Source organism: Malaclemys terrapin, chromosome 8, assembly GCF_027887155.1.
Source record: "Malaclemys terrapin pileata isolate rMalTer1 chromosome 8, rMalTer1.hap1, whole genome shotgun sequence".
Classification (NCBI taxonomy): Eukaryota; Metazoa; Chordata; order Testudines; family Emydidae; genus Malaclemys; species Malaclemys terrapin.
The window spans coordinates 6,495,224-6,507,863 of NC_071512.1; the positions used below are offsets into that span (position 1 = coordinate 6,495,224).

The 12,640-nt window shown below is 51.8% G+C and overlaps 1 protein-coding gene across 1 annotated transcript in view; it reads right to left on the bottom strand.

Moving 5' to 3' along the window:
* Nucleotides 1-57: 57 nt before the first annotated feature.
* LOC128841880 (translation initiation factor IF-2-like) overlaps nucleotides 58-12,640 on the bottom strand; it is a 38,726-nt gene continuing 26,143 nt past the window's right edge. The window contains exon 2 of the mRNA XM_054037383.1: nucleotides 58-314. Within this exon, the coding sequence (XP_053893358.1) occupies nucleotides 161-314 (154 nt within the window). The 3' untranslated portion in view covers nucleotides 58-160. The remainder of the gene's footprint in view (nucleotides 315-12,640) is intronic.

Genomic DNA, 12,640 nt, shown 5'->3' on the forward strand with positions numbered 1-12,640 from the left:
GCAGGTTCCTCCCCACCCCCCACCCCCGCCCCCAACCCCCTTCACAGGAAAGCACAGTAATAAATTAAAATACTAGCAGGCTGCGTGTGCGTGTGTAGGATCTCCCAGCCGGCAGTCGGGTATCCCCCCTGGCTTTTTCATGTCACCATGGCAAATCCATTCAGAGTCCCCTGGCAGAGCAGAAACACCAGCAGCGTCCTGGCATTGACCTCGCTGCCTCTTCGGAGTCGGGCGTTTCTCTCAAGGGGCGCAAGGGCGCGTCGGCTCCCCGGGTCCGTTCATGGTGGCCCAGTTCTCCTGCAGCTCCGGGCGCTCTGGAGAGAGAGGGGGGAGACAGGGGCATAAGCAAGCAATCCTGGAAAGAACGCGCAGAGGGGGCTGCCTAAAAAGTAGGTGCTGCGGGGGCGTCACTCTGATCCTTGTGCAACAAACACGGAGGTTGCATTGCTCCGAACCCTCTATTTATGCCACAGTGGATCCCATTTAACGGATCCCTCCGTGTGCTCATTTGCATGCCAGTACCCAGAATGCTTTTCAAGTTCCCAACATGCTGGTGCATCAGCTGTGGGAACAGAGCAGGGAGTCTGTGCGTGTATCTGAGAGGCAGCACAGTCTTGTGGATTTAGCAAACGGTGGTGAATGAGGAATTCCTGGGGTCTAATCCCGGTTTTGCTGCTGGTTCACTGTCTGGCTTTGGGCAGGTCACGATTGCACTGTCCCTCTGTTTCACCATCTGTGAAATGGGGATAATACCAGCTACCTACCAACCAGCTGCAGGGAGACAGTAAGAGAAGAGCGTGGGAATCTCCTCCCAGTTTAATCTGTTCAGAGTCAAATGCAATTTAAATGTACACACGTAGCCCCATTTAAAAACCAGTCTGGCCCCATTTTCTCAGCTCTGCGTGCCACTTCCAAAGCCTCTGTCTGCAGAGCTGCAGTGCTTCACTGCCACGGACGGGCTAAGTGGTGTCTAATCCTTGCAGTGGCCCTCAGCCCAGCTGTATTTCACCCTGAACGCTCAGCCCAGGCCTGGGTCTTTCAGGATTTCGGGTGACCTACAAAAATTGCCACAAGCAGCCTGAGGTCAGCAATACACTGAGGTGCTGGGAAGACAAAGCATGTCCACGAAGCGTTCGAGCACCTGTTCGGTGCCAGCCCCAGCCACCCCCTGCCTCCACTGGGGAGCGGTGAGAAGTCACATGAAGGGGCTGACACCGCGGATACGTATAGATCCCCAAAGGTCAGCTATTTTTAAAGAATCATAAATGACTGAAAATGCAGAAAAAAAAAGCGCAGTGCAGAGAAATGCTTTTCCAATACTCTGGGCCCAGTTCCAATCTCATTGACACTGGGGCAAATCTACTACTGAAACCAAGAGAGTTATTCTGAATTTACACCAAACCTCCGCATCTGCCCCCCGCCCGGTTTATTTGAGAACTAGAACACAGGCTTGGGAAGGGTGGGAGCGCGTCCCCTGATGGAGAGGCCGGCAGGATCGTTCATGTCCAGGCAGCAGAAAGGGCCTCAGCGTTTAAAGATCTATTTTTGAAAGACACCTGCGGGGAACTCTGCACCTCAGAGGGAGGAAGCATCAACCCCCCGGGGACGGGAAATCTGTGCTTCCCGGACGTCCGCTCAAGGGGCACGTGTACATATTGACCGATCCACTCAACCAATGCTCCTGCTTACTGTCCTAGGCCTCGAGTCAGCCTGCTCACGTGCTTCAAGCCAGGCACACGCTGGAGGGCCTTGCAGAACCAGGGCCTCAGCCTGTCTCTCTCGCGAGACCGCAGCATCACACAGGATCTGGCAGAGATCTACAGAGCCAAGCGGCTTCTGCGCTGGCTTAGCTGCGGCGTGCAGCGGACTGCACTCGTCTCTCACTCCCCGGGGCGCCCCCAGCCCTGCCTCTGTATGGATCAAACCTGCCCGGAGACAGCCGGAGAGGACAGAGAACTAGGTCAGGGGCTCTCCTCGGGTTTCACACCTTAGCAGGTGGATCGGGCTATTAATAGACTCTGATGAGTCACCAGCATTACAGGGAAGGCTTTTCCAAAGGCTGAACAACCCCATCTTCCATGTAAATCACTCGGAGGCTGCCTGCCTCCAGCTCTCTGCCCCATCCCCCCCCCCAGCGCTCGCAAACACAACCGACGTCTGCAGCACACAGACAGATGCCGCGGGCCCCCACCCCTGCAGGAACCGGAGGGGCAGAGACCTCCAGGGAAGCCGGCTCCACGCACTCCGCAGCCTGGGCTCCAGCGTGGAGGACTCCGCGCTGAGCGAGCGAATGGTTACTTGAAAAATATAATCCAGAGAAATAATGGGATTAAGTTTTTGTTGGCTGAAAAGTAACATGGATTATACGTTGCGATTTTGCCTGGTAATCCTGTCATTCCTGCCTTTGCCTGGAGCCAGGCGATCACAGGCCCGTTACTGCCACAGCCGCTGGGCCAAATTCAGAGGGGAGTTGACATCCTGCCCCTTTAACAAGAGTATTGCGCTAATCCAGATGCTGTCTGGACTTGGCCATGTCAACACTGCCTCGGGGGCGTGATTCAGCACGCATAAAGTAGCTTGAGTAACAATAGCAGGGAAACCCGGGCACCTGCCCAGGTTAGCCCTGCCAGCCCAGAACCCCACATACATATTCGGGCCACTGGTTCACTATGCTGCGGTTGTTCCTCACGCTAGCTTTGATCTAGCTAGATCAGAACTGGCTCAGGTACGTCCACACCTACTGCAATAACAAGGCCTGATTGCAGCATAGACATCTCCTGAGACCCCCATCCACCTACCAACGGGGAATGTACCCCCCTTCCTTACGCATCACCGCGGGATTCAGCCCGGCAGGCTGGACTGAGTGGGACTCACATGCCAAGGGGCCAGAAGAGAAGAGCGGAGCAGGATAAGTAGCTAAGGATCTAAAATACAGCAATCCCTACCCCCTCTTCAGGCTTCCCAGCGTGTCAGTGACACCAGCCTGGATTTCCTTACTCATCGGGAAGTGGGCACAGGCCGATCTAAGGCAGTCAGAGCTGCACCACCTTCCACATCGCCTCTGAATTTGGCTCTTCCTATGTGACATGCGCAGGAGACCAGAGTCAGAAATAGACCAGAACTGAGCCCCGAGAGCCGGTGAAGCCACAGGTGCCCTGGCAAGTCATGAGACGTCAAAATAAACTGAATTCTGCCCTACCCACCAGCAACGCCCACTCCTGGCTCTGGCGGCAGAACAGAGCAACTAGAAATAGAGCCAACTTAGTAGAAAATAAAAGGGGAGAATTCTCACCCCTAATCAATGAGGGACACTCCTCTGCCACCCTACCCAATTATAAGGAACTAGATACAGAGAGAAATGCGGCTTTTCCCATTCACATTTATACACCCCCTCCCTGCCCCCACTCCTTTTCTTGGTCTCTCTGCACCGTGCAGCCTTCATACTGAATAGCAAGACTTCAGAATACTGATGGAATTCCCAGTGCAGTTCAGAGCTGCTGGGGTGTCCGACCCAGGTTCAGAGAAGGCACGCTTTGCTCACCCAGCACGTATGGTGCTGGTCTTTCACTCCACCCCAGCCTCAGCCTATTTTTTCCCCCCTCTCCACTCTGCCTTTCACCATTTCTCCTAAGCAGGGCAGGAGCCCAAACATCATCAGAGTCATCGTGACCGGGGTGGAAGTTAGACAGGATAAGTTTCGGCATCTCTAATTCCCAGACCTGAATGATACAGACACAGTCCGCCAGGTCTAAAGAGGGGTCTGGGTCAGACACACCCGAACTCTGGGAAAATCCAGAGTTGGTGAGGAATTTGTCACCTGCGGCTCATCTCTCAAGCAACGAGAAAGTGACCAGTCACTTGTAATCCCAGCCGGTCACAAAACAAATACTTTTCAAATATTTGTGTGAAAAGCATGTCCCTTTTTTTGCTCAAAAATTTGAGTTCAATCAACTCTATTTGTAATAGACAAGCAACCTTGGTATGAAGAATCAGAGCATCCCCACTCAATCCCCATGCAAGGAAAACAAAAGCATAAACAGTTAATGTTCCCTTGCTATTTTAAGCCTGCATTTTGAGCTTTAGTTGCAAAACTTAATCCCTGAAGAAAACCAAACCCCCTACACCCTGCAAGCCAGGTAGAACATACATCGTTTTGGGGAGTCATCTCATGTGCTACTTGCAGATGGCCTCACTCAGTCCATTCAGCTGAATGGACAGGAGTGAGATCTTTGAGAAATGCTAATTGTCTACTGTGGTGCAATTCTCACTCACCAGGGATGTCTGTTCTGCCTCAATCTCTCTCTGACTAGGTATCTTTTTAGGCATAATGACTATCTATAGATTATAGCCAAACAAGTAAACAAAACAACACATGATGGTTAAAGAGAACCCCAACACCCCACAGCCAGACACCCCAGAAGTAGGCCACCGTTACCCTGGGCCAACAGAAATTCTTTTCAGACCCCCCTTTTTTTGCTGTTCTATATAATAGTTTTTAACTCTGATTCCCCCACAGATGTGTTTTAATCATAGCTGTTATTTTAACTATCTGATGTTATATTAGTATTCCTTTCGCCTGCTTCCTCATATACAGGCAGGGCATTTTCTGAAACACACCTGGGCAGTCCTTCCATCCCCCACTATCCCTGAGTGAGAACGCAGTGTGCATGTCCCTCTGGGCCCCAGCAGGGCAAGGACAGGCCAGCCAGTTGCATTTCTCTCTCTATCCTGCTTACGCTTTCTAGGAACCCCCAGGCCGCAGCTCCCCACGGCACAGTACCGCCTTGCATTAGCCTAAGCTGACTGCAGACTCAGCACTCCCTGCCAAGGTGCTGGTGATAATGAATGAGATGCTCCAGTGGCCATGGAGATACCATGGCAACCTCACACTATTGGGAAACGCTACTATACCCATCCTCAAGGACTGTAGGTTAAAGTCAACACCCTGCACTAAAACAACCCTCCTCTTCTCCACTTTGCAAACTGGTGGGGAAGGGGCAGGGGAGAGGGGAGGACGGTGTATGCACCCAGCTGTGGCTCACTGCCCTTTTCAAGAGAAGGGCAAGGCCCAGTTTCTTCGGGGCTGGAATGCAAGATCACCACTTGCCGGAGGAGAGAAAGTAAGGAAAGGAAACAGCTGGCCACGATCCCTGCTATGCAATAGAGTCTGTGTCAAGTCTGGGACCGTTCAGAAGAAATCACACAATCACAGTCTCTACAATAGAAAATTCAGATCTAATGAGGCTACTTTCCACTCCTGCTGGAGTTCACAGCTGCCCACTGGCTTAGGAGTGAACACTCCCGTTTAGGCTCCCAGGGTGCATTTACACTGCCCCATTAACTCAGGCTCTTGCCCCGGTTTCAGTCCTTAGCCCCCTACCATCCACAGAGCAAAGTCTCTGACCTGGGGGTGGTGGCGCTTTAAGCCTGGGCTAGCTGACCTGGCGAGCAGGGTGGTGCAGGCGAGAAGCCGGGCTCTGCTTTAACTCAGGCTGGAACCCACCCACTTTCCAGCAAGGATGCAGGCAAAAAAGCCACTCAAATAGTGATAGTCCTCCAATGCCTTCCCACAATTCCCCCTCAAGAACAGTAAAGCGTTCCCACAACTGACTGGGAAAGAATCCTAGAGCATCTCAGAACAAAGGATCCTGGGATACGTCCCCAGACACACAAGTGCAGAAACACTGCAGACGTGGCTACGCAGGTCAGGCTTTGCAGTGGGGACGCTCACCCCTGGGCGAGGCCAGCCCAGCTGTTCACTCCGGTGCAATGCAGACAGCATGCAGTGATCCTGATACAGGACCGAGAGGAGGAGGAGCGAGGCTAGACAGGCACAGGAGACCGTCCTACCACACCTCGTGAGCCCTTACAGTTAGCTTTGATCACCACATCAAGGTACATTTTCATCTTCAAAAAAACTGGAACGAACTAGACAGGTGCAATCTGTTAGCAACCCATCACTTGGCTCTTCCTGCCTGCCTGTGTTTAGGTCAAAGCCTCTTCAGAGCAGGTGCCTGGTCTTCTTACCGGTGTGTAAAGCATCATGCATCCCTGGCATGACACAGCACAGACAAGCAGAGCTCCTAAGGCTGGCTGCTGAGATGCCACACACTTTGGGTTGCATTGACAGGAGGTGACTCAGATATAAACGCAGAGAGATGACAATACACTCAGCCCTTCCCTTATGTGAGAGGCAGAGCTGCACCAAACGGGAGATGTTAAAAGGAAGAATGAGACAAACAAAGGCAGGGAGAAGCCAGAGGCTCTTCTTCCCTACAGGCCTTCTGGACCCAGCCTACAGCTTTCTTTGCTTAACCCCACTATGATTTTGCCTAGCAGCTCCAGTCCTGTTCCATAGTCTTCCTGGGTTATAATTCACTTATTGTCTTTCCTGAATGGATCTCAAAGCATCATAATAAAAACAATGAAACCCCGCCCCCGCGAGGTGGATATTATCACCCCCAAGTGACTAATGGGGAAATGAAGGCCCAGAGAGGCTAGGTAACTTACCCAAGGCAAGGCCAGTTGCGAAGCCAGGGACAGAATCCAGATCTCCTGACTACCAACCCTGTGCTTTAACCACTAGACAACACTTCCTCCAAGGGCACGGGCTTCATTTGTGTTCACTGAGGCCCATTACATACCCGTTCGGTATAAAACGCAACCTGCAGACACGGCCGGTCACCTCAGAGCAGGGGGTTTTCAAACACAGAGTCAGGGCAGATCGCAAAAGTTCTTTGCAGGTTAACTTCTTTGCAACCTCTCCCATTCCAATCACTCACAACCGATCTCAGTCCCTTAAGCCCAGCTCAGCAACTCCCGCTTAGCAGCTCCATTCAGACAGGGTTTCCCAGGGCGACAGCTGTTTGAGTAACAAGAGTGCTGCCACGTTTGAACAAATTCCTCCGCAGACGCACAATAATAATACTTAGCACTTTTAATCTCCCAAGTGCTTATCAGATATTAGTTAACCATTAAACTCCCTCACTCCTGACAATGTACTCCAGCACTTTATTTTGATGGGAAATATGTACACACGCACACACCAAGTATCTCTAGATCTATATTTATCTAGAGAGAGAGAGATGGAATAATTTATCAAGTCACACATCTTGGACCCGCTAACGATTTCCTCCTCGATTTCTTATTTCTTTCATCATTTCAGATCGCACCATTCCAACCAGCCTCCTTCTGCCACCACCAATCCTTCCTCCTGCATGGAATAAAGTCACAAGCCCTTGTTAGTGACATCAGAGTTCCCATGGCTACAGGCTGAGAAGTGACAGCCAACCGATTTAATGTCGATGCACAGAGAGGCAGAAAAGGAGACAGTTACTGACAGGAAGAGATTATGCATTTGTCTTTAATCACCTGCAAGAGAGAGACCGGGGGAAAGGGTGGGGAGTGAGGAAGTGTTACATTCAAAACAGCCAGGGCTTTCCGAGGGAGCTCCCATTACCGCACAGCACGTTAAGAACTTGTTGGTTTTTTTTTTAATTCACGGTTTGTAACAATCAGCCGCTGGAATCTTGACACAGAGAGCTGCTTCCTCACTGGAATTTTCCATCTCCTCACTGCACATGCAGACACAAGTCGGCTCCCCTAGGGCTCCTCACAAGTAGCTGGGGAGATGCACTGGGTTGGTCATCGTACCGTTAGCGTAGCTCACGAGCGGCTGGCTCGCGACAAGAGGCCGGACTGGCTCTCTGGTACGTGGGCGCAAGTGGGAGCAGAACTCTCTATCTGGCCCATCGGCTTATCCTTGGGAGGTCTTTTAAGGCACCACATAACTGGGAGTCAAGCGAACTGGGCTCTAGTCCTGGCTTTCCCTGTGAGTCACCTTTTCAAACATCTCCATGAGCTTTAGATGCCTCTGGGTTGTAGGTGCCAAACTCGACACCCCTCAGGCCCGATTTTCAGAGGTGCGAGTACTGGTTGCTCCCATGGAAGCCAAGCGGGCTGCTCAAGGCGCCTCAAGGTGGGCGCTCAGTACCTCTGAAAATCAGCCCCAAGATGGGTGTTGCAAAGTGAGCCACCCAAAAACTGAGGCCTCTACAGGCAATTAGGGCCCACATTTGATGCCGCGGGCCCTAGCGTCTTCGTGCCTCGGTTTCACCATTTGTAAAACGCGGTACTTTCCCTACCTCAGAGGGCTGTCCTGGAGTGAAACGCATTAGTGTTCATCTGTGCTTTTGAGAGCCTCACCTGGCAGGCCCTACTGAGGAGCATAGTAGGAGATAGTAGCTAGGCAGTTTGGAAATCAGCCTCCTAGTCCAGTCTCTGCCACTAGTCTGCTGGGTGACCTTAGTCAAGCCAGTGCCCTTCTGTGCCTCAGTTTCCCCTCCCACCCTCGGTCCTGTCCATTTAGATTGTGAGCTCTTTGGGGCAGGGCCTGTCTCATTGTGTTCGTACAGCAGCTAGCACAAAGGAGCCCCAGTTGCGATTGGGGCCTCTAGGTGCAATTAAAACTAATAGTACTGTAGGGTGGCTCAATCCAATGGGCTGCCGCCATTGATTCCATGTAGAAAAGGGAACCGAAGCGCCTCTCACAGAAGAATTTCCACGGACCCAGCGAAGGGGAAAGAAAACCACCAGCGAAGGGCGGTCAGATTCCGAGCGAAGCAGCACGGTGACAGTTCAATATCCGTTTTTTCCACACCTCCATGGAACAGTGGGAAACAGTTGCACGTGTCGAGGCCTTTTTCCTCAGCGTAAATTAATTCCACTCACAACCTCCGGTCTGCGGCTTGCCACTAAGGCAAGAAACTCGCGCTTAGCTTTTGGCCTCTGCATGTCACCGCCTGGAACACGCCCTCGGTCCGCCGTGCCGAGCGCAACAGGCGTTAGTCCAGCTCGTGACACGGCCTTCCGGAAGCAAGTGGCAATGGCTCTCCACCAGCGGGGACGACGCGGCAGCTCCCTGCTTAATACCCTGGTGAGCTTTTCCAAGCCCCCAATGCGCCGTGGAACACACGTGCCAGAGCGCGCCACCTCCATGCAATGCACTACCCCAGAACTGCTCCCTGCAGGAGACTAGAGTCCGAAAGGCCCTCAGCTGGTTTACTGATGTTGTGCCCGACTCACTGAGCACCTCCCTCCACCGTCACATTTCGCCTCTGGCAGGAAGTCGATACGGTTCCAGTACCTCCCTAAGTGATGCAGGAGGGGACATGGCAAGGGGTCTGTTTAAAAGGGACCATCAAGGTTGACAGGCCCAAAATTCCACTACTGCTAAAAACAGCTTCTGTTCAAGCTCCTTCTGAAATCTCTCTGCTCCTCCCTAGGGAGGCTGCCACGTTATTACAGCGCTCACACACCACTTCCCGAGGCAGCCCGCCTGCCACAAACTCGGAGAACCGGGGCTCCTGGGGCACCCACAGACAGGGGGCGAATGGGGCGAGAGAGAGCAGACTGCACAGCCTCTCCCCCCCTTCTGGTCCCGGGAGCCAGGCAGCGAGCTCTAAAACATACAAGAATCCTGCTCAACCGGTTCATTTAGGAGGGCAAAATTTGGACTCGTTTCTCTGCTGGGGGGGGGGTAGCGAAAGGCGAAGCTGTAACACCGACAAAGCCCTGGTGTTTTTAGCACTCTGCTATCTACAGCCAGTCTACACTCCAGCTTTCCCTGCTGATAGAACTGCAGCGGCGATGAATTATGGAGCCCGATTTTCCTAACATAGGCAGGGCCTCAGGGACTGAGAGTCTGGTGCGTTTCGATACACCCTGCCTGCAATTAATAACTGAGCAGGAACGCAGCACTAGGCAGGTGTGCCTGCCGAAAACAAGCCGGTATGCTAGGTACAGGAGTAAACTCGCCAACTCAGATGCCGTCCGCTCCGTTAGATTTAATAAAGCAATTACCCTACTGTCTATAACCACAGATGATCAGGCACATATCGAGGTCCGAGAAGGTGCATTTGCCAAGTCTGCCAACCGTCACAATGAAGCTATTTCTGCTGGTCAACTGGTATTTAAATAACTTGCAACTCTAGATTTAACAAGGATTGTAAGGGTGAAATCCTGATTCCACTGAAGTCAATGGGAATTTTGTCACTGATTTCAAGGGGCTGCATGTCACCCTTTATCTTAAAAGAAACAAAGTCATCTTAAAAATCACCCTTTTCTCTGCAAAGTTTTACTTTCTGCTATTTTGTGTAACCCCTAAAATTACTGAGGAATACCAAATATTTCTTTCAGCCTGTTTACTCTGTGCATTTGACAACACTGGGGTCTAGTCAGTGTCTCCTGTTTGTATGGGTCTTTGTCACGCGGCAGGGAAGAAGAAAACATTTTTTTTTTTAAAGGAAATTGTGGTTTTACAACCACAAAAGCTGGCAGGCGGATGCCGGGGTCGCTGCAGCACCTGAAAATACTTTAACCTCGTTTTTTTAACCGGCTCAGGTGTCCTTTCAAACAACAGCTGGTTATTAAATACACATGATTGAAAATTAGGATCTAAATATTATCTGTGGGGATCAAACCACAGTGACATTAAATTTCACAGACATCTGGTAGGTTTGTAATATACACCCAATGTCGGGACCTGGATTACACATGCTACTGTGGAAAGAAGTAACTGAAAGCCATTTCCCATTCATCCTCTGGGCAGACACCCATTCAATGCCCAGTGGAACAGTCCATTCATTCCTTTGATTGTATCCCTCTCCCCTGCTTTCTGCCTTGCTCAGCATGTACTGGTGGTAAAACCTGTACGTTTACCAAACCCATCTCCACTCACGTTACAGATCACAGGGCAGGAAATCTCTAGTCTTTACAGCTTCGCGGACAAAGTGAGGAACTCTTTCAAAACGCAGCCGAGTTTTGCTCCTGGGGAGATTATAAAGCGAGAGCAAAGTGCCAGAAAGTTGGATTAAAAGGGGGAAGAAAAAAAAAAAAATCCCACACGCACGCCCCAGCATGCAGGGAAGCACTTTTCCCACTGCCCCAATTTGGTACCCTGAAGGCTGGCGGTTCGCCACTGTACTTAACGCAGCCGCTCCTAATCTGAGAGCCCTGACAAACAGCATTACCATCATGCCGGCTTTCCAGGCATACCCTCCCTGCCCCGCAGCACTGCCAGCCAGCGTCAGAGTGCCAGTCATCATGAAACTAACACAGCAGCTCCAAACTCACTCCTGCTTGGTCTTCTTCCCTCGCGATCTGGGGCAACCGCTCTCTCAGGGAACTCAGGCTCACGGTAAAGAGAAAAGGAGTGGGGGATGTGCCACGCTAGGGTTAAAGGGATAGGGGAGGGCGGGGGAGAGTGGAAAACTACTGATGGCAGAGACAGAAAACTCGCCCGGTTTTGCGGGAAATTAGAATGAAAAGCAGCTGCCTCCTCTTTGCCTGCCACTCACACCCTGCCCCGAGTTACTCCCCTGAATCGACCGCTACTGTCTCTTTAAAAACTGCGTTCAAGAAACGGAAATAAGCAGGCATAGCCATGCAAAAGCAGTCTCCCCAGAGCAGCGGGAAGGCGTCTTCATGTGCCCACAAAGACAGCGACCCCACCAACCGGCTCTGAACTCTCCCCAGGCCTGCGGGCTGCAAAGGTCTTTCTGCCCAGTCCCCAGGGCAGGGGAAGGAGCAAGTCACAGCACGGCCCCTGTGCAGCAACAGTTCTCAATCAGAGGCCACATGGCCAGACACCCACCCGGTCTTTTCTACCCTGGAGAAGAGATTGCGGCATAAAGTCAACATCCCAAGGAGGGCAGAGGAGAGAAAACCCCGTTAGCCTGAGCAACATGAATGGGCACCCCGCTGGGGAAGACAGTAAGCAAAGCGAAATGAAGCTGCTGGCTCCATTTGATTTCCCATGGTTTTGTACTGTGAAATTCGGGAAAGCCACAGCCCTTCTAATTGCACGGTGTTTTCACACCTACTTTGCACGTGGGCCAAGTTATGAGGACACAGCTGGGTCCCAGCTACATTGTAACAACCCTTAGCCAGGCTGGAACCAGGTCCCAGAACAACCTCAGAGCCTGTTGGTTCCAAACCAAGGGAAGGAGGTGTAATTAACCCTTTTAAAATAGGATTCCACCTGAAGTGGTTTCCAACAGGATGCGGCTGGCAGGTGCGGACGGGGATGCTTTAACATAAAATGCGGTGGCATACTGGCCCAGTTACACTGCAAAGTCCCACTGGGCTAGCATACATCTAGGCTGCAAGTCCTACTGGGCGAGCATGCAATGGTCTGGCAATCTGGGCGCAGGGGGGCGGCATTTAGTTTGTACTATGGCCGGGTCAGCCAGTTATAAAGCCACGTTGGGGAGCCATGTAACAGCCTGGCTTAATACTGTCCTACCCAGACCCCACTACAGGTGCCAGACAGATGGCATGCTGGCAGGATTCAATATGTAGTGTGGACAGGCGCCAAATAAACAAGGCAGTCACTGCAAACATTGGGGGTGGGCGGGGCGGGACATAGGGCCTGATTTTCCAAAGTGTCGAGCAACCCACAACAGCCACTGAACTCCCTGGCTGCTCAGCTCCACCTCTGAAACTTAAATTAGTGATCACAATTCAATCCATCGTCCTGCTGGAAAAAACAGGAACCTTTGGAATCCTCCAGCAGCCCAGGTGGTTTGGGGCCTGTGCTTTTCAACTGGGCCTGCCCATTAGTCAAGAGCCACTGAGAAAA